This window comes from Protopterus annectens, chromosome 1.part0 (assembly GCF_019279795.1).
Source record: "Protopterus annectens isolate FY-2018-M chromosome 1.part0, PAN1.0, whole genome shotgun sequence".
NCBI classification, from domain to species: domain Eukaryota; kingdom Metazoa; phylum Chordata; order Ceratodontiformes; family Protopteridae; genus Protopterus; species Protopterus annectens.
The window spans coordinates 1,282,537,195-1,282,563,736 of NC_056725.1; the positions used below are offsets into that span (position 1 = coordinate 1,282,537,195).

Here is a 26,542-nt window from a genome sequence, read left to right on the forward strand (position 1 = left end):
CATAGGTTCATAGGTGTGTACTAGGCTAATGGCCCTAGAGCCTTTACAAACCTAGTCCATAGATTACCCTGGCATTGTGCCACCCGACCCTAGTTCCCAGTGCTTCTGTCAAGTAGAGCCACTGGAGTGATCCAGGGGTGAATTTTCTATTTCCCATCCACTCATCAAGATTTCTCTTGAAGACGGCCATTGCGGCGCTCCGCTTGACATGTACGGGAAGTCCATTCCATTGTATGGGCAGTCTCTGGGTTATGAACCTGTCCCTCCAGCTTGTTTTGTTGATTGTGGTAATAAGGTTGAGGTCTCTGGAGCATGTAGTGTGGATGAATTGGGATTTTTTTAGTTGTAGCATTTCTAACAGAGCTGGGTCAGACATGGCTTTGTAAGTCAAGCAGAGATCGCCTCTAAGTAGGTGATACGAGACAGAGAATAGTTGGGAGTTTTATATAGGACAAGTGTTTAAGGCCTAAGATCCTTTTTGTGAGGTATTTTTGCGGCCTCTCCAGTTGCTGTAGGTGTCTAGTGAGGGTACATGCCAAACGGGGCATTGTACTCAATGATTGGCCTAATGAGGGAAGAGTAGAGGGGGACAATGACCTCTTTCTTCCTGGATGCAAAACCCTTAGTAATGAGGTGTGCTACATGGGAAGGACTTTCTGACCACAGTGGCAATGTGGTGGTCAAAACAGAGGTTGCTGTCAACCAGTGTTCCCAGATCTCTTATGACGCCTTCTGTGTTCAGTGGACTACCATCGATGTGGTAATTCATGGGAACCGGGTTTTTCCCAAAGGGGACGACGACACATTTTTTGGCAGAGCTTAAGGCCATGGTTCTGACACCAGTCATTGGTCTCAGTGAGGCCTTTCTGTAGGATGTCAATATCACTTGGGAAGTTAATTATGGCGCCCAACTTGCAATCGTCTCGGAACTTTGTCAGTCAGAGTCCCTTCGTGTTGGCCTGGACTTCAGAGAAGTAGATACCAAACAGGAGAGGACCCAGGACTGAACCCTGTGAGACTCCACTCATGACCGGTCGACAGTCTGACTTGGAGTCAGCTACTTTCACACTGTGGGTTCTATCTGTGAGTCAGTTTGCAACCCACCTAGTGATATAGGGGTTGATGCCTAGCTTAGTGAGTTTTTCTATGATTCCTGAGTGGGGAATGGTATCAAAGCCCTTGGCCAGATCAAGGTAGGCTGTATGAACCACCTTGCCTTCATCCACAGCTCTGGTGACTGACTCAAAGAAGTCGACCAAGTTGAGCAGGTATGATCTACCATTCACAAAACCAAACTGTGTGGAATCCAGAGTTTGGAGTTTCCCTGTATCTTTGTTTATTAGGTCCATGATGATGCGTTCCATAGCTTTGCATATCAGACTTGTCAGGCTAATGGGGAGATAGTTCCCAGGGTCTGTAGTCACTCCTCCTTTGTGGAGAGGGATAACTGTAGCAGTGCGCCATTCAGTAGAGACAAAGCCTGAGGTGAGGCTGTGATTGAACAGGACACACAGGTGAAGTGCCAGTTCACTCTGTAGTTCATGTAGAACACAGCCAGTGATATTGTCAGGTCCCATGGAAGCTGTATTCTTGGCCTTGGACAGGGCTGTTTTAACTTGTGCAGCAGTAATAATGGGTGCCTGGCAATCTACTGATATTGTGATTGGTCCTTTTGGGGGGGGGGGGGTAAAGTTGGCACTGAAAATGTCGGCCAGTATATTGGCAATATCTGTTTGTACCAAATAGGAATATAACTGCGAATATACCACCTTCTCAATTACCTTGCAAATAAAGAGAAGATTAAAAACCAGGTGAAATTCTCCAACATAGTCACACTCAAGGATTTTTCTGACAAACAGGACAACCAGGATTTCCTTTACAGAAGAAAGAAAAATCCTGGTTCTCAAGGAAGAAAGAGCTATGTGGGAGTAACTGATCCTAGAGCATCAAGCCTAGTTATAATTAATACTATAGGGCCAGGATCCAGGTAGAAACTGGTAAGACATATAGCTGAAATAATGCCCATGACATTACCTGTAGTTATTAACAATTCGTAGCTGAGTGGTCAAACTGAGAGGACTGTGTAGATGACTTAAAACATTATGAAGACGTCACAAACAATAAAAGTGATTTTTATAAATATCATTAATACTGAAAGTTCATCACACTGAGTGAACCTAAAGGTATGGTGTCCAGGTCCAAGGATGTAATCATTCCACTGTACATGGCTCTCATCAGGCCAATTTGAATATAATACTTCATCCACTACATAATTGTCCAAACATTTGTCAAACTGAAGTTGAACATTTTATTAAAACACAGACACAAAAAAATATTCAGACCATCTCAAAGCCTTGTCATCACCTCAGTATCACAAAGGTTAATAAGATGTGATCTCTGCTTTGTATACAGAGTCTAAGCAGACCCTATACTGTCAGACATAAAACACATTCACAAATCCAATGGTAGTGTGAACATCACTCACGGTATCTCACTATCTTTTTCAACATAAAACATGTTGGATCGATAAGTATATATTACAAAGAATACCTCTTCTATAAAACTGTCTTCTCCTCCACCTAAAGTGAAGTACTTTTCTTTCTCTATTCAAATGTAAGTTGGACGAATGGATGAGAAACTGCAAATTCTCAACCAGTTTAGCACCCATGTCCCTCATGGACAGAGACAACAAGTAAATGTCCCACCAAATATTTCTTCTGTTCATCTCTGGGTTTTTCATATGCAAAATACAAGAGCTAAATTAAGCCCATCAGTGACTATAATGTACTCTTTGATATGTACCTCACCCATGCACCTAAATCAACCTGACAGATCTCAAAGTTCTCATCAAAAAGATCTTAGGTCTCAGTACCCTTACTACACAGACAGACTAAAGGCTCTGTCACTCTACTCCAAGTCATACAGACTCATGAGGGATGAGCTCTGCTTAGTTTTCTGTGTTACGAACAATTCAGCGCTCTTCAAACTCCATCTAAATAGAACAAATGGCAAAGCAAACCCCACTCCTAGAAATCTAAACCCAGAAATCTAAACCAACACTACATCAGCAACATCATGACACCTAACCCAATGTAGCCCCCATTTTGGAATAGGCTGTCTTTACCTATCAAGCAGAGAACTTCCCTAGCAAACTTTAAAACCAGTTTGGATAACTGGATGGGCAATTACAAATTTTCACCAGGAATATGTGGAAAAGTCTACTTAATGGGGAACACTGTTAGTCTCCCCAAGTATTGGCTGAGCTTATGGATGGTCTCCTTTGGCATTAAGCTTACTAAAAATACAGGAACCTGTGAACCTATAGTCCCACCCTCCCTGCTGTATAAACTAGCATTGTCTCAAGCTTATTTGGGTAGAGGTTCAGTTGACTGATAATCCAGTACTTAATACCCACATTAACTCTCCTCCAACACAGAATCTGCCATTCAGTCCTTATTGTAATTATCTCAGAATTCTCAGTTCAGTGAGTCCATAACCAGTACTCTGTTCTGCAGGCCACAGCTCTCAACCTTTTAATTCCAGACTTAAAGACAAAGCAAAAATAATTTGGAAAAAATTCCTGCAGAGAGGATTATATGCCCCTGCTCCTGCTCAGTGTCAATGCCCACTTTTATAGCTGAATTTTCCTACTAGGCTTGACAAGGCCTAGAAACCAAAAAATGTTACTGCAACTTATAGTACCAGTGAAAGTAGTGCTTTGTATTAATAACTAAATTAGTTTTCCTCTTGCATTTGAAACTTTGATGGAGACCTCAAATCCATGCTGTATGAATGTTGCTGACATTTTTTCAAGAGGACCTCAGACTAAGTAATAGAAATGTTCTCCTTCACTGGAGGGGGGGTTAATGATGAATTACATGGTGAAATAGTACCTCACGTTTTCCAGACTGTTCTGTCAAACTATATACAGTGTCGAGACTGTTAGTCGAGTACAGACCTAAAACGTACAAAGCCACTTATATTGCCAATAACATCAGCTTATAACACCAGTAGTACACTTAAACTGCTTTTACTGACAACATCTTGTAGGGCTGTCCCTTAATGCATTAACATCTATGTGATGTGGAATGACACACCTTTAGCAGCATACACACATCTTTATATTCCAAAGTATCTTCTAGGAAATCAACTTAAAAAGCATAATACGAAGAAATGTAATCATTTTATGAACAATAAAAGCAATTACAATGGTATAAAACAGAAATGTTATCAATAAAATGTTTTCTTTGTAAAAATAGTAGTCACAGTCTTTACATCAGTGCCGTAATATATTACGCATAGAAATCCAGAATTATATTTTTATGTAATGTTTCACAGATTGTCATATCATGGAAACAGCATTCTATCAACTTACTTTGGTTAGTCTAACATAAGCTTTCAAATAACTGCAAAAAGTTTCTTTCTATGTGTATTCTTACTGAAATATTTACTGAAATATGAAGCATTATGTTTATTTGCATAATTAATAATGCAAACAACCTTGAATACCTCTCAAGATGTGCAACTTAGAGTGCAGATACCAATCAAAGTTTTCTTCAACATCATCTAAGGTTTCATATGATGTCATGCAATAGTTTGTAAATCACTCAGTTTTAGAAATATTAAGCATATATGCTACTATTTCATATTCTCATAATTACGAGCACATAACCACCAATACCTCTAGTACAGAGTATTGTAATTGCACATTGACAATGTACTTTTCTTTCTCCCACCTGGATATTTCACACTATGCTCCTCAATAACACATAGGCCTCTCAGTTATGAAAATATAAATGCAAACATGAAAATATGAGTAGTAAAGGGGAATCTGTGGTAAATTTCTCTACTGCAGAACATTTGATTTTAGCAATCTTAGTATCATTTTGTTAATTACATCTTGCACTTTCTAATATTGCCTACTATTAATTAGTGACTCGCTCTGTTAAAGAAGACAGACCCAAACAATATCTGAACTCCACAAGGAGCTATGGGTATTAACTGAAAGAATACAATAAAGTGTTTTAGGCTTGAATGAGTTAAGGAAAAATGTTCTTCACTAAAGAATGGCCTGTCTGTAAAGCACTGGGACTGAACTAGTCACCAAGAGTCTCCTACTCCAAAATTTTTTTTTCTGGACAGTAAGATACTATGATGTTTGGATTCAGCTGTCTGTGTGAGACCCAAATTACGGCATTTTTATACTGAAAGTCACATGCTTGCCACTGCCTCAACAAAATGGTCAAATGTGTGGTAGTCATTATGTACAACTTCTACTGGGGGAAAATAAATAAAACAGCCTACTGGGCAGTTAAGTCCTCTTTTCCTGACTGGACTTCTCATAAACACAAATTTGTTCCTAATGTCATGTCAACAGTGTTAGAAAAGAACAGGCAAGAACATCAGCAGAACAGCTGCATGCAGGGTTGCCAGATTTCCAACTTGGCCAGGTAGGGACAAAGTGAAGACTAAAAAAAAAAAAAAAAAAAAAATGTAAGTGAATCAGAGTTCCGCATAAAACAAAAGTAGATCTGTGTTTATTTAGATTTATTTGCGATGTTCCGCATTAAACACAAGAAGCTCTGTGTTTGGCGATTTCTGATTGACCCATATGCCGGTATATGGGCCAATCAAAAAAAAAAAAAAAAAAAACAAAGCGGAGGCTGCCCGGGATTTAAACCAGCAGTGCGGGACTCGGGATCAGGCTGCTGATCTCGGGACAGTCCCGCCCAAATAGGGACGTCTGGCAACCCTGGCTGCATGTGACTGTCTTCTAGGATCAGGGGGGAAAAGAGATGGAGTCATGGATCCCACAGAAAAGTAACTTAAGCAGGAAAGTGGCAAAAACACTACAGCACTTAACTTTTTTACTCAAATAAAATGGAAACATTTATACAGGATGGTTCAGGACTATGTATATGAGTAAAAGTCTTCTGTGTATCTAAAATGCTTGACTCAATAATGAGAAAAAATCAAGTTACTAAGGGATTATGTTCATCTCGTTTCAGGAAATCTAGCACTGCATCACAATGGGGCTGGTGTTGTTTGTTTATTTACTGACATTTATTTATCAGCAAAGTCTGACTGAGTAATAAATACCTATTTTCAGCAGATGCCATGGAGAGAAAAGCTCCAAACAATTAAACAACGTCAAATAAAACACCAGTACAGATGCACGCACATGCAGTTTGAATAGTGGAATACATATGATAAAATGAATCATGAGGAGACACCAATGATGTAAAAATAAAAATAAATTAAAAACACAGTGATAAAATAGAACAATTAGTATATACAAATGTAGAAGTATACTTTACTATGCAAGGAAATAAAAACAAAAAAGATACAAGTCTACCTTAAGAGTGGGGAGAGGGCAGGTATTGAAAGATATACAAGTATTGCATGATCAGAGATTAGATTAGCAAGAATGCTAAGAATTTGTTAATACAGAACACTGACCACTTACCACAGACTCCATATCATTCAGTGTGATAGTTTTTCCAAGCATCATCTTGTAAAATGGTCGAATGAAGAAGCCTAAAATAATAAGACAAAGAATAGTTAATACATTTACAAGAAAGTCACATTAATTGCCTATATAAGCAATAACTGAAGGCAAGGATCTGAACAAAATTAGATTACACGTATAGTACAAACTCTGTTATTTCTGTTTTAATACTAAGTTACAATACTGATATAAAAATATACAGTCATTTACATGATTAAACCATCATAAATAACTTCTTTAACTGAAGATAACTTCAACAAGAACAATAAAACGTGGGAAAATGCAGTATCTCAATGAAAGCAAGCATAAATAATGCTGCTCACAAATTATCTTATCTGAACTTATTTGCTCACCAGTACGTGAACTCGTCCTTCTTGGGCTATTTCAGACATGATCTGCATCACAAGGATAAATGCAGCATTTATAGGAACAATTTAGTATAGTCAATCAACCATTACATTTTTCAGAAGTGGGAAGAAATCAAAGTACATGAAGAAACCTCACTCAGATACAGGGCAACTTTCAAAACTTCACAAATGTACTGACCAGAAGTCAGGAATGAATCCTAGGCCCTGGAGCTGAAAGGCTGACATCTTACCACCAAGCCACAATGCTACCTAATTAACCAGCTGTGTGTAGTGTACTATAATCTTTCGAACAACTTGTAATTAGAGCTGTCTTAAAAATGCATTTCAATTTTTATATAAGTAGCCAGGTTGTGGTCTCATGATCATACCTCCTAACCAGTTCATAAACAAACATAATTAAATTAATCATAACTAATGCTTAAAAGACTCGGCTAAATCACGTCAGTCTAAAGTCTGTGCCTAAAAAGAAAGCATGTATAAATGCATCACAACTCATACCTCTCAACTGTACAGATTTTCACAGAATGTCCAGATTTTTTGGCCTATTTTTCATAAAATTGTGGCTTTCTGTCAAATTAGTGGAAAATCAATAAAGATTGAAGTTAGAAAATAATGATAGACATTTGAGTTTTACACTTCATAGCCTTCAGAAAATTCATGATAATGCAACACATGTTACTCTATCAACTAAGTCTGTAAGAGCAATATTTCAAAACTGTCCCTATTTGTACCACTTTTTATGGCTTTGTCCAGATTTCTTACTGTAAGAGGTTGAGAGGTATGATCACAACTAATTCAATCAGTTAGCATCATTAAAGCAATAATTCAGTCTAATTTCTGCTAAAAAGCTGTAAAGATCAAAGTCCTTAATTACAAGAATTGTTAACTTGCTATTAAATCATATAATAAAGTGGTTAAATGACTACAATGTGAATATGTTTTTAATGTTACTCAGTTGTATGATCAGAAAACACTGCAATTACCAATAACAAGCAACTTGAAAATCCAGTTAAGTAAAAAAAAAAAAAAAAAAGTGTATTTACAGGGGGAAAAGTTCCTTGCATACTGCAGCATGGGCTATGCCCTTACATCCCTACCAATATGTCCTAAATCTGAGATCACTATCTTAGGAAAAGGAAAAGTCACAATGATACTGCAATCTCAAATTTAAAATGCAAAATCTCAAAACTGGCATAAGTGACCACTTAAGAGAGTTGTTAACTTATATCTTGACTCCAAGCCTAGCAACCAACAAATTGAATAAAAGATCAGACTGGAGGGACTTCCAACATAACTGCACACTGAGTAACAGCTTAATTTCAGCTCTCGCAGTGTAAAAAAAGAAACTAAGACGAGAGCGCCAGTAAACTCGTATTTTGGATAAATTTCAGTAATTGGCTAGTAAGTGCACTGCCTGGATGCCAGCAAAAAAGACATTCAGGGAACCTGAAAGAAAATCAATCACAAAAGGTAAGGAAAAACACTGGGGAGAATTCTGCGGCTGTTCAGCAAATAGCAGTGCAAGCTACAGCTTTAGTGCAAGACATGACTTCCCGTAACCTAGAGGAAAAAAGTCAAATGTACCCAGAGATGATCATCTCAAATCATGAAAGGCTTGAAAACAAGGAAGAAGCTTTAAACAGATATTCAGATGAGGTGATAAAACTGCAAAATCAAAGGTTGAAATGAAGAAAAAGGCTGGCTGAATATGAGACTGCTCAAAAAGAGATGTTTCAAAAATTAATAGAATTAGAGGACAGAGCACACAGGGAAAACCTGAGATTTTCTGCTGTACAGAGAAGCTGAAAGGAAAAGACTGTACTAATTTTATGAAGGCATAAATAAGCAACTGGACTGGTATCCCACCAACAGGAGCTGTTAAATAAAAGGACATATCTTGTGTATGCTCCACACCTTGCCATGAGAAAGCAACCTAGACCTTAAAGGTGCAATCCTACCAGCAGGAAGAGTTGACTCTGACAAAACTGTGGCAGAAGGACAAACTACTAAAAGTGTGAGACAGTGTTTGTGGAAAAGGATTACTCACTGCATACTAGGCAGAAGAGTAAATGTATTCCATTAATTAGGGAATGTCCAGGAGCAGGCATGAGATTCAAACTGCTATACCCAGCTATTTTCAGAATGTTCTTTCCTGGAGGGCAAAATCATTTCTGATGCACAGAATGCTAAGGAGAAAATACAAAAGTTTGTCCAACAAAAAGTGAGCTATTAAACAGGAGATTCTGCTTCTTCTTCTTCTGGTAACAAAGACCACAAAGAGACTGTGCCAGTGACACCTTTTCCAATGTTTCAATGAAAAATGTGTAAGAGACAGAAAAAAGCAGACAAGTTGACTAGAAGAACCAAGAATATGTTGGAAATGAAGCAAAGACTGGATTTGGAAGAAGGAGATCAACAAGAATAAAACCAGCAACTCAGAAATTTCAAATAAACATGGGATTACAAAGTATATTACATTTGTGAGGTATGACAGAACAAGAAAACCTGGAAATATTGGATTGTTTTGACTTTGTTAAACTTGTAGGGGACTCTAAAGCATATGCTCTACTTCATGCCATCAATGTTAGGAAGAACATTTAGGGGAGAGGAAAAAGAAGAAAAAAGAGTTAACTATAAGTAAAACAAAATTTTGTTCTTAACAAAAGTCTTTTTATAATGCATAATATAATCTGCATGCTATAAAGTAAAGTTTTTTCAGTTATTTTCAAGTGTAATGGGGGTACTGAATTAAACAGGTGCTAATGTTTTTTTCCCTTCTTTCTTTGTGTTCAGTTTTAGGAAATGTAGGCATTGCAATGTAAAAAAAAAAAAACAAAAACAAAAGTCTGGTCAAAATAGCATGATACAAGAAAATGTGATTTTTCTTACTCTTCCATAGGGGAACGACTGGATTAAGGACCTTCGCTTGATCTAGTAACACATTTTAAGAGAAAGCAAGTAAATAAAAAAGAACACTGAATATAATAAAACATTTTCCTTTAGCAAATAATTAAGTGCTTGTAGAAGCAACTCTGTATCTGGTTCTCGTGTCTCTAGGGAGACAATATAATAAAGAGCAATAAGATCAGAATGATTATTTCTTTCAATGGCCAGGAGATCATGTTTTCTGAAAGCATTCAAGTATTTCCTAATCTGGGACAGAAATAAAGACAAGACAAAGCTCAACAGCACTTAGTAGAAGCACAGGCTGTACCATGCGTTGTTGCATGGATAACGTTCCTTTTAGGTTAATATATGTCTGTGAGTGTGGGTGTTAGTCTGGGACAATTATTCCTATTAGAAGGTAAAACTTCAATATTTGAAGATTAACACCATTTTGTGTGTTTTTATTAATAGGTTTCAGGGGTGTATTGGGTGTTTTTGTTTTTTTTGAGGGCTTTCAATAAAACAAAAAGTTTTGTAAGATGCAACATAGGCTCAAATGGATATGACAAGAAAAAACTGTACAAAAGATTAACCAGCCAAACATTAGTGTATGTAATGCAAAAGGTGGAACTAGACACTTAACAAAAAAGCTGTCACACATAAAAGGTGGGAATAATAACACAATTTCTATATTATCTTTACATGCAAATAGTCTCGCAGAGATATATACAAAAAAGAAAGAGTAGTGAACTATATTAAAAGATGTAGTGTGCAAATGGCTATGCTGCAGGAGACACATTTTTGGGAAGAACTGAATATGTGAATTTGATAAAGAAAGGGTTTCAGGATGGTTATTCAGCAGAATAAGGTTTTCAGGATGGTTATTCAGCAGAATACCTGGTACAAAGGAAAAGAGGAGTACATTTATTAATTGCAAGAGGATCTCCAATAGTGATAGAAGATGATAAAAAAGATAATAACAGTGGATTTGTAGTACTAAGGGGCTACTGGCAAGGGAGGAAAATTACACTGGCATGTAATTATGTTTCACCTAAAACTGGTATAATGGAGCTTAAGAAAATTCTGGGAGAAATAATCAACTTTCAACAGGGAATATTACTTAAAGGTGGGGACTGGAATTTGATTTACAGCAGTGATGCTGTACCGGGGGGCCCAAAAAGGAAAATATAACACAGGAGGGTAGATTTATGAAGAAATTTATGAAAATATTTGGCATGGAAGATGTGAATTCAGTGGTAGGAGTTCAAAGTGAATTTACATATCATTCCCTAACATACAAAAAAAAAAGGCTAGCCTATACAGAACTTGCATTTCACAGGAACATGTGCATTTAATTGAAAGTTTTGATATGCATCCAATAACTACTTCAGATTACATGACAATAACAACTACAATAAAAATGTATGGTAATGAAATAAATGAGACACTGGCGCTTTCCCACCTATTTGTTGAAAGGTGTTGAAAAGAGAGGAATTTAAGGAATGGGTAGTGGAAATTATTTGGGAGTTATTATAAAAGATAGAAATTTCTTCTGAAAATATAGCTAGAGAGTTGGGATAAAATTTAAGTGGAGTTTCAAAACAAGATAGAAATAAAAGAAAGATATGGTTAAGAAGTAAAGAGCATTATTTGTAGGGACCGACAAAGGTTTATTGCATAATAGGGAGAATCCCACAGAACAAGAAGAGGAGCAATTGCAGAACGCTAAACAGAAAATAAGGGATTACCTCAATAATATGCATGAGTTTAGAAAGATTGCTGCCATGCAACTGTTTTTTGGTAATAACTCCAGAGCACAAAAAGTTTTAACGCAATGACTCAGGCAACAGAAAGTATTAAGGGTTGTTGCCAAGCTTAGGGAGTCTATAACAAGAAAGACAGCAAGAAATCCTGTAGAGGTACTAGACATATTTCTGAAAATTTTTAAAGGTCTGTATAACGCAGACAGAAATACCATCATCATCTTCTTTCAGCTGTTCCCGTTAGGGGTCACCACAGTGGATCATCTGTTTCCATTTCTTCCTGTCCTCTACATCTTGCTCTGTCACACCAACCATCTGCATGTCTTCTCTCACCACATCCATAAACCTTATCTTAGGCCTTCCTCTTTTCCTGTTACCTGGTAGCTTCATCCTTAGCATCTTTTTCCCAATATACTCAGCATCCGTCCTCAGCACATGTCCAAACCAACGTAATCTTGCCTCTCTGGCTTTGTCTCCCAACCTTCCAGCCTGGGCTGACCCTCTAATATACTTATTCCTAATCCTGTCCACCCTCGTCACGCCCAGTGCAAATCTTAACATCTTTAACTCTGCCACATCCAGCTCTAACTCCTGCCTTTTTGTCAATGCCACTTGAAAATCAAAAAAAAGGTACAAATGGAAATGTTTATGGAAGAATGAAATATGCCAATGCTACAGGTAGATGAGGCTTAATTACTAACAGTTAGGATAGGAGGAGATGAGATAAAAATGATGATGCATAAACAATCCACAGATAAGTCCCCAGGAATAAATAGTATTCCTGTGGAAGTTTGGAAACTAGGAGCGGAAAAACTGATAAAGAGTTGGAAGGTTTTGTTTAACAGTATTTTAAGGGGAGGAGAAACACCAACATCCTGGAAGAAAGCGGTGGTTGTAATACATAAAGAGGGTAAAAACCCATCAGATTTGGCTTCATACAGGCCCATTTCAAGCCTAAACCATGATTAAAAAGTATTAATGTCTATAATGGCTAAAAGAATGGCAATGGTGATGAAAAGTTGATAGATATGGATCAATGTGGTTTTATGTTGGGGAGCAAACATTTGGCAACATTAACAGAACATTGGTGATCCAAGATGGAAGCAGAATGAAAGAAAATACCACTGTTTTTGGTGGGTCTTGATTCAGAGAAAGCATTCAAGAGAGTAAGCTGGGAGTTTACAAGCAGGGAAATGGAAGCATTTTCCTTCCCTGATAAAAAATTATAAGGCTGAATAGGAGGATATATGAGGGATCGGAGGGGAAAATTAAAGTAGGTGGGTTCCTCTCTCATAATTTCTGTTTGAGCAGAGGAACCAGGCAGGGGTATCCTCTTTTCCTTTGTTATTTGCATTATGTTTAGAACCACTGGCAAAGAAAATACGGGGCTCACAAATTCAAGGATATAATTGGTAAGATAGGAAAGAAAATGTGGGTCTATTTGAGGATATTATTTTATTCTGATAAAACTAGAAAGGGACATTTCATTGTTGTGGAACATTTTGAAACAGTTTCAAATCTTTTTATGATACAAAATTAATGAAACAAAGGCAATAGCTGTAAATTATCAACTCACACACAAATTAGTTCAGCAATATCATTAGTTATGGGGACACAATAAAATGAAGTACTTAGTTTTATGTTAATAGCTAAGGATATGCGGGAAGAGACTAAACAAAAGACAATATAAAAACTGAGAGATTGGAAGCTCTGTTTTACTGATATGGACAGCAAGACACAAGCAGTTAAGATGTTTTTAGTCCCATTAGTTTCATACACAGGTCAGGTATATTTTTATTAACCAGAGAAGTTGCAAATAGCAATTAACAAAGAGCTGAAGGATTTCATCTAGGAAGGGAAGATGGCAAGAGTTAAGTGGGATAAGCAAGATGGTTTGGGATTACCCGATTTGAAGGGGTATTTCAGAGCTACACAGTTAAGGTTCTTATACACAGCACAGGCAGAAACCTATAATTCAAAGTAGAAAGGGATAATGGTGAAACGGGAGGAAGCTCAAGAAACAAGGAGAGACTGGGATTTTGGATGCAGATCCATAAGGGGAATAACAATAACCATACAAAATATTATATTCATAAAGTGGCAGAAAGTATTCTAAGAACTAAGCCAACACGGGAATGGAGAAAGGAGATTCTGACAATAAAGATGACTGCAATTAAGGATACAGACAATAGGCAAGACGGGGTTGGAATTTACTGGAGAAAACTGGCAAAAGAACCAAGGTATTGGGAGCAAATAAAGAGAGAAAGGTAACAGAATGGGAAGAGGCCAAGAATTTATTTGGACTGCAGGCTAGAGATGGTCTTCCCTATCAAGGACTGATATCAGAGTATAGGTAAAGAGAAAAAAAAAATCAGACAATCCTAAATGAAAGACCAGCACTGGTAAAGTTTTTTGCTAAAATCTAGAACAGAAGCTGCTGTTAAAAAAGGAGTAATTAGTACAGCATGTAAAATATTGAATGGTCACTCTAAGAATCAATCAGAGGAGGTTAGAAAGGATTGGACTGGGAAGACAGACTGGATAAGCAATTCACAATGAAACAATGGGGGATATATCTATGTTTCCCAAGTATGCAACAAAGTCTACAAGGTTTAGAATCCTTGCTTGGAAGTGTTTACATAGGTATTTGTATACCACGTGTAGACTCCAAAGATTTTTTCCTCAGTTAAATAGCAAATGTTATAGGTGTGATGGGGAAGAAAGAGGTAATTGGGAACATATTTTCTGGGAGTGTAATGAGTTGGCAGACTTAAAAAAATTCCCTGCAGACTACCCTATCAGAAATACTGGGTGAGCAAATTGGTATAATTAAAGAAATGCTTTTTTGGGGCTATGATACAGAATTGAGTAGGCATAGTAAGGCCTTGCTGAATCTAACTATGGGGGCTGACAAAAAGTCAAAGTCTAAACCAACTGTACTAGAAGCAGTAAAAATTGTAACAGAGATAAGACAACTGGAAATGGGATGTTTAGAAAAGGGTAGGAGCAAATTACACAGAAAAAATGGGAACTATGGGAACAATACATGCACAGGAGGAATGAAGTTTAAAAGAAGGCAGGATGTAAATGAGCAATGTAATGTTTGACTGGTAGTGACTGGATAGATTATAAGTAATATATAATGTTTGCAACTAATTTTATGTCAATATGGCTTGTTTCCATTTATATAAATGTATGATTTCCTATGACATAAGTGATAATTTAATAAAGGTGTTTCTTGTTTAAAAATAAAAAAAGAAATCAGACTGGAATAAACATGCAGAGCCACAACAAACATGACTGTTTTAACAATACAATAGCAGATCCAGTTAACCAGCAGCAAACAGCACTCATTAATGAGCTACAAAACAATTACTATTCTAGCACTTTTTATTCTTCTGCTAAAAATGTAGAGTTTTTATTCTGAGATGACTATGAAAGTACTGCATGGGTATGAGCTGCTCAAAGTCATTCAGTATGAAAATGGATGAAGTATCAAATACAAGCCAGCATGATCTAGTTCACTACACTATCCTGTCTCTAGTGTTTCTCAAACAGTGTTGTACAACCCCCCCCAGGGAGGGGTGTGCGTCTGTGTGTGTGCGTGGACATAACAAACCTGTTAATGGAAGTATTAGGACACACATGGAAGTATTTATGAGGTCACCATTTTGAATGTTCAAAATAAAAAGCATGAAATCATACAAATTAACAATTCTCTGACAGCAACTTTCTCAATCATTTTATGATTAGCACTTTTCTTTATGTGCTAATTAGCAATGACATAGTCTCTGAAAACTACGCAGTCCTTTCTATATTACATTTTCGTCAACTCTGCAAAGAAGCAGACATTGAAACAACTGCTAAACAGGGCCCTTACTACACTTCAGCAGCTAAGGCCCACAGCATTTACCAAGGGAAGCAGTGTGTGTGTGTGTGTGTGTGTGTGTGTGTGTGTGTGTGGGGGGGGGGGGTATTCATAAAGAAAAGATTGTGCAACATGCCTGTAGAATGTACTACCAGCATGAAAGCATGCTACAATGCAATGAATTAAATACAGTGTAAATGGCAACTCTTGTAAAGAAGACACTTTGCAGTATGTAACCATTTAGAATTCCATTTAAAATATCACCAGTTCTGCACAGTTCAGAAAATGTCTACCTTCCAAGCTTGAAAAGTATGACTAGCTTCTGCTGACATGGCATTTCACTCAGTGGACTAGAAGGGTGCATTCGGCCACTAAGCACTCTATGCTGATCCTCACTCAAACATGCATGCAACAAGCAAAGAACCCTGAAAGGTATAAACAAGTTTACAATATTACATGCTTAGCAAATTAAAGAAAGATTGATCAAATTAATGGTAGCTGGAGAGGTTATCCAAACTAAAGTGAACAAGTGGATGCGCTCTCTGCAGATGATCTTCTCACAAATCAAACTATCAGTGAACTACATACCTGTTATATCAGTCTTTTAAGGTAGATAAATCACTGGGACATGAGATGATAAACATGCAACATGGCAGTAATTCCTGTAATGGACCCATTCTTGAAAAAGCACCTGAAGCACCTGCACTCCTGGTGAAGGGGCCTTTGACAGAAACTTCCAATGGGTAGTCTGTAAATTGTTGGCAAAAGACAATGCATTCAGTAATATACTCTGAAAGGATCAGCTTAATCCCAGCCAGGACCTCCTTTCCAACAAGAAAACAGACAAAAAAGGTCTGTTTTCTTAAACTCATGTATCCAATTCAGGCAGAACATAAGGTGAGAGTAAACACTTATAAAGGACTCAGTCTGCCCTCCAAAAAAGAAAACTAGATGAGGAACAGAATGGTTTATGGACAAGTGTAAGACTTTTTCTGGGGGAATGAAGGTTAGTCCAAAGGGACACCTAATCATTGTATAAAAAAAAAAAAAAAAGTACTGTAGCTCAAACTTCCTAAGAACAGAGGTGAAGGCTAGTAAGAGAAGCACATTACATGAGATGCCCTTTATAGCTGCAGAATCACACAGTGGGTTCAAATGGGCAGAAACTTACTTTTTCTAGTACAAAGCTTAGGTGTCAATGCGGAAGAATACTTTTTGTTAGCAAGCTGATGTGCAAGATGTCTTTTAGAAACTGCTTGACCTCAAAACGTGAAGAATGTGGTGGATCAATACGCAGATGGTTAAAAAAGGTTGACAAATGTGGTTTAATGGAAATGTACACCAGTCTAATGTTAAATAACTCACTGACATATACAAGGACAAGAGGAATACTCAATTTGTCAGGCTTCTATCCTTTCTTTTGGTGCAAAGTTGAAAATCTCTTCCATCAGGAAATGTAAGATTTTCTAGTAGCAGGTTTTCTAGCCTTCTATAACACCTGTAGCATGTCCTCAGAAAATAAGGTGCCTAAATGATATTAAAAGCCTACCGTCCAAATTATCGCATTAAGAGCCTGCAACTTCAGATGAATGAGACAGCCCTTCTGATGTACGAGCAAGTCCATCCTGCAGAGTAACTTGTAATGACCGCCCTTGGGGTCAGATGAACTAAAAGGGAGGACCAATGTTATCTGGGCTACAAAAGTCACCAACAGAATCACTGGATTGTCCTCCTTATTTTTCTGAAGTACTTTTGAAATTAGTAGAAAGGAAGGAAAATACAAAGGGATTTCCCTTTGCAGAGACTGACGAAGCATTCATATTCCATGCTTCTCTGCATGGGATTCTGCAGTAGAACAATCTGCCTGTTCAAAGTGGAGGCAAAAAGGTCTATCTGGGGAGTTCCCCACTGATTAAAAATCTGTAGGTATACTTCTCTGTTTAATATCTATTGTGAGGATCTGCACCGGATCTGCTCAAGTTATGCACCAAGTTCATCTCTGAAAGCATATGAGTTACTTGAAGAACAGACTGTATTCGATAGCAATCTCCTTAGTTCTCACAGCTAATCAGCAGAGACGATACGATTTTCTCCTTGTTTGCAGACATACAACATGACTGCCACAACATGAAGGGTTCTTGGAGACCAGAGGTGATCAAAGGATTCAAGAGCTAGGATCAGGGCTTTCATTTCCTTGGCGTTTATAATGTGAGCACCTATCCTGCCCTGACCAAAATCCTTGGATTTTTCTGTCCCTGGAAAAGGCTCCCCAAGTCAGTCTGAAGAATCTCTGGAGACTTACTGATGGAGACAGGGAACCAGACAAGGCACTCCTGGGTTGACAGATATCCAGCTGATCCACCAAAGAAATTCTTGCTTCACAAATGACAAGGCAGGAATTGGGAATTTAAGAAGGTGGCAGTGTTGTTCCCAAATTAACCTGACATACCACTGAATCTTCCTCATGTGGAGTCTGGCAAAAAGGTATCAGCTGTATGACTGAAGCCAGTTATCCCAGGGTTCTCAACATGTCTCCTGCTGAAGTAGTTTCTATCGGTAGAAGAGACGGGAAGTAAGAAATAAGAATCGGTATTTTGTACTGAGGAAGGAAAGCTATCATGCAGACATTGTCCGTTTGGCATCTCAAAGAAACTAGATTCTGTAGAGGATAAAGGATGGATTTCTTCAGATTTAAGGTGAAACCTAGATGGAGAAAGAGATGCATAGTTAATTGAAGATCCTGTAAAAACGTGTCTTTTGGGGTAGCTTAGATTAGAAAATCTTCTAAATAAGGGTACTTGTGGATACCCAGGAGCCTACAAAAGCTATCACAGGAACTAGACATTTTGGGAAAACTGCTGAGGTTGTAGAACGACCAAAGGACAAAGCAGAGAATTGAAAATGAAATCCCAAAGCACAAAATTTTATGAATTTTTTTTGTGATCATGAGGAACAGAAATGTAAAGATAGGCATCTTTCATGCTCAGGATATGAAGAAAAGCTTGAAGAGGGCTCAGAGGCAGCTGATACTGGAATGACAACAATTAGAATTTTGGATTTCATAAAAAAATGTTTATGGTTGATGAGTCCAAAAATGGGTCTACGTGTGCTCCCTTTTCTTGGAAGAAAACGTGTCCTCTTATGCAACCAAAGAATCAGCACCTCCCTACCACAGTGTAGATCTTGAAAAATAGGTTAAAGCCACTAACAATTTCATTTGGAGAAACTCAGGGAATTCTAGAAGGAAGAGGTGAATGGTTCAAAGTTAAGTTTGCATCCTTTCTGAATAATACTGAGAACCCATTTGTCAGAGGTTGTCCATCTCCAAATTGTCAGGGACATAGAAAGTTTTAATGATAGATTGGAGAGGGGTTGACAGAGGTGGAGGGGTCTGATAGTCATAAGTCTGAAGGTTTATTAGAAAAAGAACATTTAGGCCCTTGATAATCTGATTTTGGTTCTCCTGCCACCTCTTTTCAGATTTTTTTATATTTTTTTGCTACAATATTTGGCCTTTGTGAAATAAAGGGTCTGCTTTTGAAGGGTTGTTCCTCTAGCACTTTAACACAGGTTAATTGGAAAGTTTTTGAAAATTTCAGCAACAGCTGGACCACAAAGACCATCTCTGTCCAAAGGGGTATCAAGCAAATTAGACTTGTCATCATCAAAGACCGCAAATGTAAACAATATCTTCTTAACACAGAACCAGTTGCTTGCAGCCTTAGAAGGTGCATCAACAGCATAACTACATTTTACTGAATGCCTTACAACCCAAGTAGAAGAGTTAAGCAAGGACAAAAAGGAGTATTTATTTTCTGAATCAAGAAAATCTAAGATTAGTCTAGTCATGTTAGCAAAAATGGACAAAAGATACCTGGTCATATGGGCTAGGCAGCCACAGAAAGAAAGTGCGGCAGAAATGTACACTTTCTTTCCATACCTATCCAGTATTCTTGTCACTGGGCAAGGCATTAGTGGAGGACAAAGTTTAGCAGCTGCGTCAGTCAAAACAGAAGTCAAAGCAGGGTCTGAAGAAGGATTTCTATACAGACATTTATGAGTCTGGTAACTCAGAAAAACTATCTGGTTTTGTTGGAGAAGGTGGCTGCAACTCTTGAGTCAGACAAGAATGTATCCCTAAAACCATCCAGTATAAGAGAGATGATTGAAGGTTTAGGCCAGCCATGTTTTAACAAGTCAAACTCTCTCTTTTGTACATCTTTCCCCTTCTAGTGGAAATGCTGCATCATTCCTCATTATAGTGTCACCAAAAGATAATTCATCTAAAGGGGAGTTGGGAGAACGTGTGTGGTCATCCTCTGATACATATCCTGTTGGTGAGTGGATCTGTGAAGACTAAGCTAAAAAATGTCGACTTTGAAATCATCTTCTGACCATCTATCCCTCTTTCTCTTCTGAGTAGCTGAGGAAGAAGGAGAAATAAACTGAGGAGGATTTAATAATATCAGAGAGTAACAGGGAGGTATGCTTTACTTCCTGTTTCCTCTTTTTTGGAGTCTCAGCTGAAACAGCACGAGGACGAGCAAAATCCTGAATATTTGTGGCAGGGATGTTCTCCCAAATAAGGATTTTAGGAATGCCCTTTGGTCCTTCAGAAATTATCAGCTGAGGTTCCCCTTCTTGGCATTGCTGTCTGTCTGATTGGTCATACAGGATTGTGCCTATGAGCTGCACCTTTTTTGGCCCCCGAAAGGGTCATGACAACAGGACAGCAGTAGAAACCAGGCATTCTGTGGACTCAATATGTACATCATCAGAGATCACTGGCTGTGAAAGGACAACAGAAACCTCTGAAGGTTTAGGCTTTTTAACTTTGTTTTGCAGCTAAGGGGTGTCGGAAAGAGATGACTCAGAGGTCGTTCTAACTCTCCTGAATTCCTTAAGCTTCTTTCTAGTTCTTACGTATATATTCAGAGATGCAAAATGTCTCCTGATAGTCTTAGGGATGAAGCATTTTTCTACTAAAGGTATGGTCAGGACCTCGTTAGAATAAACACTTAGAATGATTGCACAGAATCTGCTTTTCTTAGTCACATTTAGCTCTATTTGCTGGCAGAAAAGTATTATCAAATTAGTCCCCAATGGGGATGTTCACTTGGCCACAACAACAGGAAACTGGCACAATCTGCATGTCTGACTTACCAAATGGACAAAAAAAGTCTTTGTTCCCAGACTGGTGGCCGGAAAGTTGAAAATATGTAGACTATGCACTTTCCAACCAAAGTCTAAAGTGCATGCCATAATAATATGTCATGGAGTCTGCACTTTTTTCCCTTTGTAAAGATTCAGTGTCCTGAGCTTCCACTGGATCTTAGGTACTGCCTCTCTCCTGAGAGGAAGGATTTGCTGAAACTACTGAAGACAGTGGTCTCATATGGCATCACTAAATGAAACATCATCTAGAGCCAGCTGGCTTCTGGAACATTAAGAATAGAGAAAGCCATGCGTTGCATACAACCAAGATGCACCATTGCTCTCATCAGTTTGTTAGCTAGACATTTAAGTAGTATCCTAAAATATCTTTCCTCTTTTTCCTGTGAACTGAATACCTTGCATTGCAGCACTGTCTTTGATCACATCCTGAAAGATGATCAAATGTTACTGTATAAGGTTCTAAGGTTCTAAAGTCCTGTAGTATTACATCACACATGCAGAGTAGATGCCAAAGGGAGTGTAATGCAACACACTTGTCCTGTTAAGGAAAATGTGAACATGTTTTGATCTGACATAAGATAAAAGCTGGACTCACACTCACTGTGAAAATGCTACCCCAAAATGAAGATCTGTGAACTGGAAACTACAGTTCCCCATGATGAATATCAGGCACTTGCCGCATAATTGGCAAATACAAACATGAAGATGGGAATCTTCCACAGCCATTATAACTGCTAAGCCTTCTTTGGAATCAGTGTCAGCAAAGAACTGGGTAAAACACCCTGAATTTCTGTGCCCATATTATCCTCCTCCTCCTTGGAAAGGGTAAAAGATACTCAGTAGTCATCTGTTCTCTGTTTTGAAATAAGTTCTCAGATGACTTCTGAGCAACACTGGTGCCTGTTCCTTGGCTAGAGAAAGGTAGTCCTGAAGAGATTCTGGTATGCCCTACAAACAAGATCCATTGTAAATTCTGTTGCATAACATGAAGAAAATATTTCCAAGATACATTTGTGTGCAAACTTAGCTGATCTTTTTTTGAGAAAAAGGATAAGACCTCAGCTGGCTTGTGGTATAGAGGTCTTGTACCTGGTTATAAACTTAGTAGGCTAATGCTGTGTTACCCATCCTGAGGATACAGAGCTGGAGGAGTCCCCCTACAATAGCTCTATCTGGGGATAGGCTTGGCAGTGCAGCACTTGCACTGGGACAAACTAGAAGCAAGCACACTAAGAAATGCACTGTACTACTCCACAAGCCTGCCAAGGAGTGTGCAGCACTCTAGCTGAGATTTTAGGTGTGCAGATGCATGCATTGAGGGTGCATCAGGAATCGTGAATATTGCTCCACATTTTCTGCCCAAAATAAATAGGAATAGGTGCATACAACAAAAATTCCAAGAGGTGTCAATGATACCACCGCACTGGAATTGCCTCATCTTTACCAACTGGCCTCTTATCAACAGGATGCCCCGACATCCTCCTACCAAGGCAGTTCAAGCCAAGAAGGAAAGCCAGTTACTCTGGCCTGACAGGAAAATGGGTAAGGAATGGGACCTTGGGAAATCATTAGAGTACTTCTGAGGGTCACAAATATGATAAAAGGGTTAACTTCCATTTGAATGGTGTCAAATCTGAGAAGTAGGGATTGAGGAAAAGTACTGGGAGGGGATACTCAATGATCCCTACTATTGTCATTTCTTTAAGAAATGAGTGGTTGGGGAGGGAAAGCCTTGTTAGCATAATTCTTGACTTTTTTTTCTGTTATCTGCAGATAAAATTTCAATTAGATAGCAAATGGAAATGGGCATGGGTGACATCTGAAATACCTCCCAAAAACAGGTTTTGTCTTTTCCTTTTTCCCACAAATCAAACAAAGGTTTGTGACCCCTTTCTCCAAAAACACAGACTTCACAAAGACACTTAGAAAGTGCTGTCTTGGCATTGTTTGCCTACAAAGCAGTCTCACGGTTCATCAGTGTTACGGGAGAATAAAATCTTCAGTTAAACACAGCACCTCATAGCTATTCCAGAAGCTGCTGATCTAAAAGATCCATCCAATGCATTGAAATTCTATTTAGCCACATGGCCTTTACATTCTAAGGAAGTACTGTTAAGCTTTGGTCACTCTGCGTTAGTTAGAGAAGACCAAGATCTATTACATTGACCAACTGTTTCAAAACTGCTTCATGATGCAAGACAAAGTGAGTGCTGCAATTTAAAGCTGTTTCAGGAGGGGCCGACAAGCCCCCCCCCCAATACCTACCTAAAGTTCTCATCTCCCTGTAGTGAAACAAAGGAGGAAAAGGCTGCAGTAATCAAGGAGAGAGCAACAGACAGTATAGATTTGAAATAAATGGGAACGGTTCTACAAAAGACAGCAGGGCATCATAAAATGAAAGTGATACTCATAAAACAGGAGGAATTACTGGAACCTGCATGAGGGAGGATTAGATCGTTTCAATAAGATGGGAATATGAAGGCAAACTGAAGAAATGGGGACATTAACATAGTCACACTGCACAGGGTAAAACTGAGAACAAAATGTGGAGCTGTCTCATTAACAGATGTACTAGGTTAGGAAAAAGGGTGGAGTGTGGAAGAATGTTATGCATAACATGAAAAAGGTGAGAAAAGGTAAAAGGGGATGGTAGGAAATTGCAAAACAAGTACAACGCTTACTACAGAAGAAAAGAGCAAACTTTACATTACTGAAATTACAGGCAAACAAAATGGTTCAATCTGGCACATGAAAAGAATTTACAGGTTTGTTGGGGAAATAAAATGAGATCCAAGTTCCTGTATGAAAAGCTTTGGATCACAGATAATATATTAGAAGCATTTCTCTTGTATGCAGTTCACTTCAGCCACACAGTGCATGCCAATACCTGCAGGGTTGAAAATGTTTGCTCTCTTCTATTAGAAACAGCTGTTCCAGAACGGTGATTGTTGTAGCCAGGCACTTCACTTTCCCTTACAAACAGCAATCTCATAGTTAGAATATTTTAAACTTGGGAGTACAGGAGGCAAAGCTATCTGCATGAGGGATGTGAGGCTTCTCTCTCCTTACACACTTTCTGAATGGAACTAAATTTGAAGACGTCGTGCAGGGCAGTTTCTGGCCATTGGTACTGTGCCCAGAACTTTGAAAAAGCAGATGAAGCACATATCAAATTTAGGGGAAAACTACATTTCTGGCAATAAAAGACTGGACTTCTGAGGAGAACAGTGTGGTTAGCTTATATGCAGTTTTTACCAGAGATAACCGTTTACTGGTAATCGAGAAAGGTATGCTATCCAAAAGTCAAACAGTCAAAACAATAATCAAGCATTTGAAACTGGACACAAGTGATCTGTTAGTTTACTTTAACTGTCTGACTGGAAACAAAATAATTACAAACAGGCTGAAGTTACATTCAGTTCTTAGTTTGTTGGTTCTAAACTCTAAAGGGTGGTGTACATGTCCACATCGTAACTCTACATGATCATCAGCAGGAAAGTGATTCAGTCCTTAAAAACATTAGACAACTTGTTTCTGGATGTCCCTCCTACACTGAAGCTCAACATGTGATATTCTAAAGTAAAGCTCACCATCACAGGCAGTCTGATTTCACCAGCTACAGAATGCCTTAAGGAAGGGACAAGGTCCTTACTTGTACGTGCGCCAATTATTTCTACCAAGTAAACTGGACAGCTGAGCTGCACAGAAAAAAAAATTCTACACACACACACACACACACACACACACACACACACACACACACAAAAAGTGTAGTTTAAAACAAAAACAAGAAATACTTAGCCCCCAAAAGGGATGGAGAGAAAGAGAACCATAGATAGATAACTGCTTCAGAAGTATTTTGTAGATCCACCAATACATGATTACTCAAAATATTTTCAAATATCCATACCCTCTGTCTTTAAGAAGAGATCTGCTGCGATATAATACAACAAAAAAAAAGAAATGTAAGAAGTACCAAGAACTTGAAATAGAAGAGGTAGATGGGACATAAAAGCAAGAAGCAGAAGCAACTACACTATGCAGGTGTGTCCTGCTGAAAAGCTGGTAGCACTAGTCTCCATTAACTGATCCAGGGTATGTAACTGACACTCTGGCCTAGAAGACAGACATTTTCTTTGCCTTACAGACCTTCAGTTGTTTCATTTTTCAGCTTATCTGTTTACTTTGTTTTACTTGAATTTTAAGCCTGTTAGATATTCCATTTATCTGGCATCCTTCCTTAACTGATTCAAGCTTTAAATCACAGTATTACTGTAGGAAAATATTTTGCTATATGATGCTCTGTGTTCGTCTACAGTTGCTCAATACTGGACTTCTCATTTCACTGCTGCTACAGCATGACTGTTTAGATGACTCTTTACTTGTACGTTTCATCACTTCACCTAGCGGTGATGTATGTGAGCTTGCATTTGCTGTAATTTGTAGGATCCAAAACTGCTGCAACTCACAGAGAGCAATCATTTACTTCTTTTTTTACGTTATAAGTCAGGGACAGCCAACCTATGACCCACAGCTGCTTCTTATGAGGTGCCAAGACTCTTCAGCAGCTGTTAATTATGCAGTCTTTGAAATGGTGAAGCTGAGTTGCCAGAAAGCACCATGCATTTTAACTCCTGGCATCAACTGCAGTAACTAAATGTCTTGATAATGTAGCTGACTACATCTCCATGCATACATTATACTGTTTATTCTATTAACACTGCACATTTACACCAATTACTAGGGCTCTTACTGCTGTGAAATTAACAGCTGCTTCTCTGGAGGTAAACTGATTCCAGTAACCTGGTTTTCAAGCTAAAGTTGTAGTTTAACTCTTTAGCTCGGACTAACTGTACGATCCAGTTAAGGTCGTGGAAGACTCTATTTAATTTCAACTCTGGAAGGCTGCGATTAATTCCAACTGTAACAGAGGTACTGTGCTTTCTTTTGCTGTCATCTAAGATGATTTGGGTTATTTGAATCATTCATAGACATTTAATTTATTTATTTAACATTTGTTTACTGGGAAAGTCCAACTTGGAACAAAGCCAATTTTCGGAGAAGGCCCGGGGAGAAACACTCCAGATGCGTGTCTCTGTGACATGGAAGGAAAACCCAGAGGAAACCCACAGAAATATAGGGAGGACATGCACACTCTGCACAAAAGGCACTCCAGCCAAGAATCGAACTGGAGAAACTCTTGCTATGAGGCAACAACTCTACCGCTGCACCACTGCACTGTCCGATTTTTTACATATCAGATCCTGAGAATATGAACTGCAGCCATTAAAATAATAGTACTGTTTGATAGATAACATTTACAGCTACTTTGCATGTATGTTCTGTGTCCATATGTATACATGCTTGGATGTGTGACCAATTTCTCTCACTGACAGACATGTGCTTTACTTTCAAGCTGTGAATAAGTAACAGACAGCTTTGGTTATGGTGGACAAACTGGAATACATTCACTACATCAAGTGCTTCGAACACTGAAGCACAGAACATTGAGTACACAGGGTTAAAACTCACAACAGTGAAAGCACTGAAACCAACATCTTTGCAAAGGGGGAAAGCCTCCTACACCCCCACACCCATTGCTAGTTATGTATACCAACTCCGAGATAGTACTATAGTGGAGAAAGGTTAAAAACAGTTGCTGCTGTACCATGATCTCATGCGGCATGGTACCAGTTAGTGCTATTAAAAAAGCCAATAGTTGCATAGCTTCAGTGCCTTCTGTGGTCGATGTTCTGTGCTTCGATGTTCAAGGCATTCATTATACTGAACATATTCCTACAAATTATCTGTCTCTGGCAGATGTAATACTAATCATTCCAGTTTAGAACATCTTGCTTGTTGCTACTGTGGACATCTTTCAGAAGTCATTTTGATGAGAAATGGTAGGTTTGCATTGCCTCAGAAAAGACTTTTTTGTCAGATAACACTCTTTGTTTCATCTAAATATGCCATT

The 26,542-nt window shown here is 38.4% G+C and overlaps 1 protein-coding gene across 6 annotated transcripts in view; it reads right to left on the minus strand.

Moving 5' to 3' along the window:
- NEDD4L (NEDD4 like E3 ubiquitin protein ligase) overlaps window positions 1-26,542 on the minus strand; it is a 3,335,946-nt gene that overhangs the window by 212,583 nt on the left and 3,096,821 nt on the right. For all 6 annotated transcript variants that reach the window (XM_044066167.1, XM_044066169.1, XM_044066164.1 and 3 more), the window contains one exon: window positions 6,467-6,537. In XM_044066167.1, the coding sequence (XP_043922102.1) occupies window positions 6,467-6,537 (71 nt within the window). The remainder of the gene's footprint in view (window positions 1-6,466; window positions 6,538-26,542) is intronic.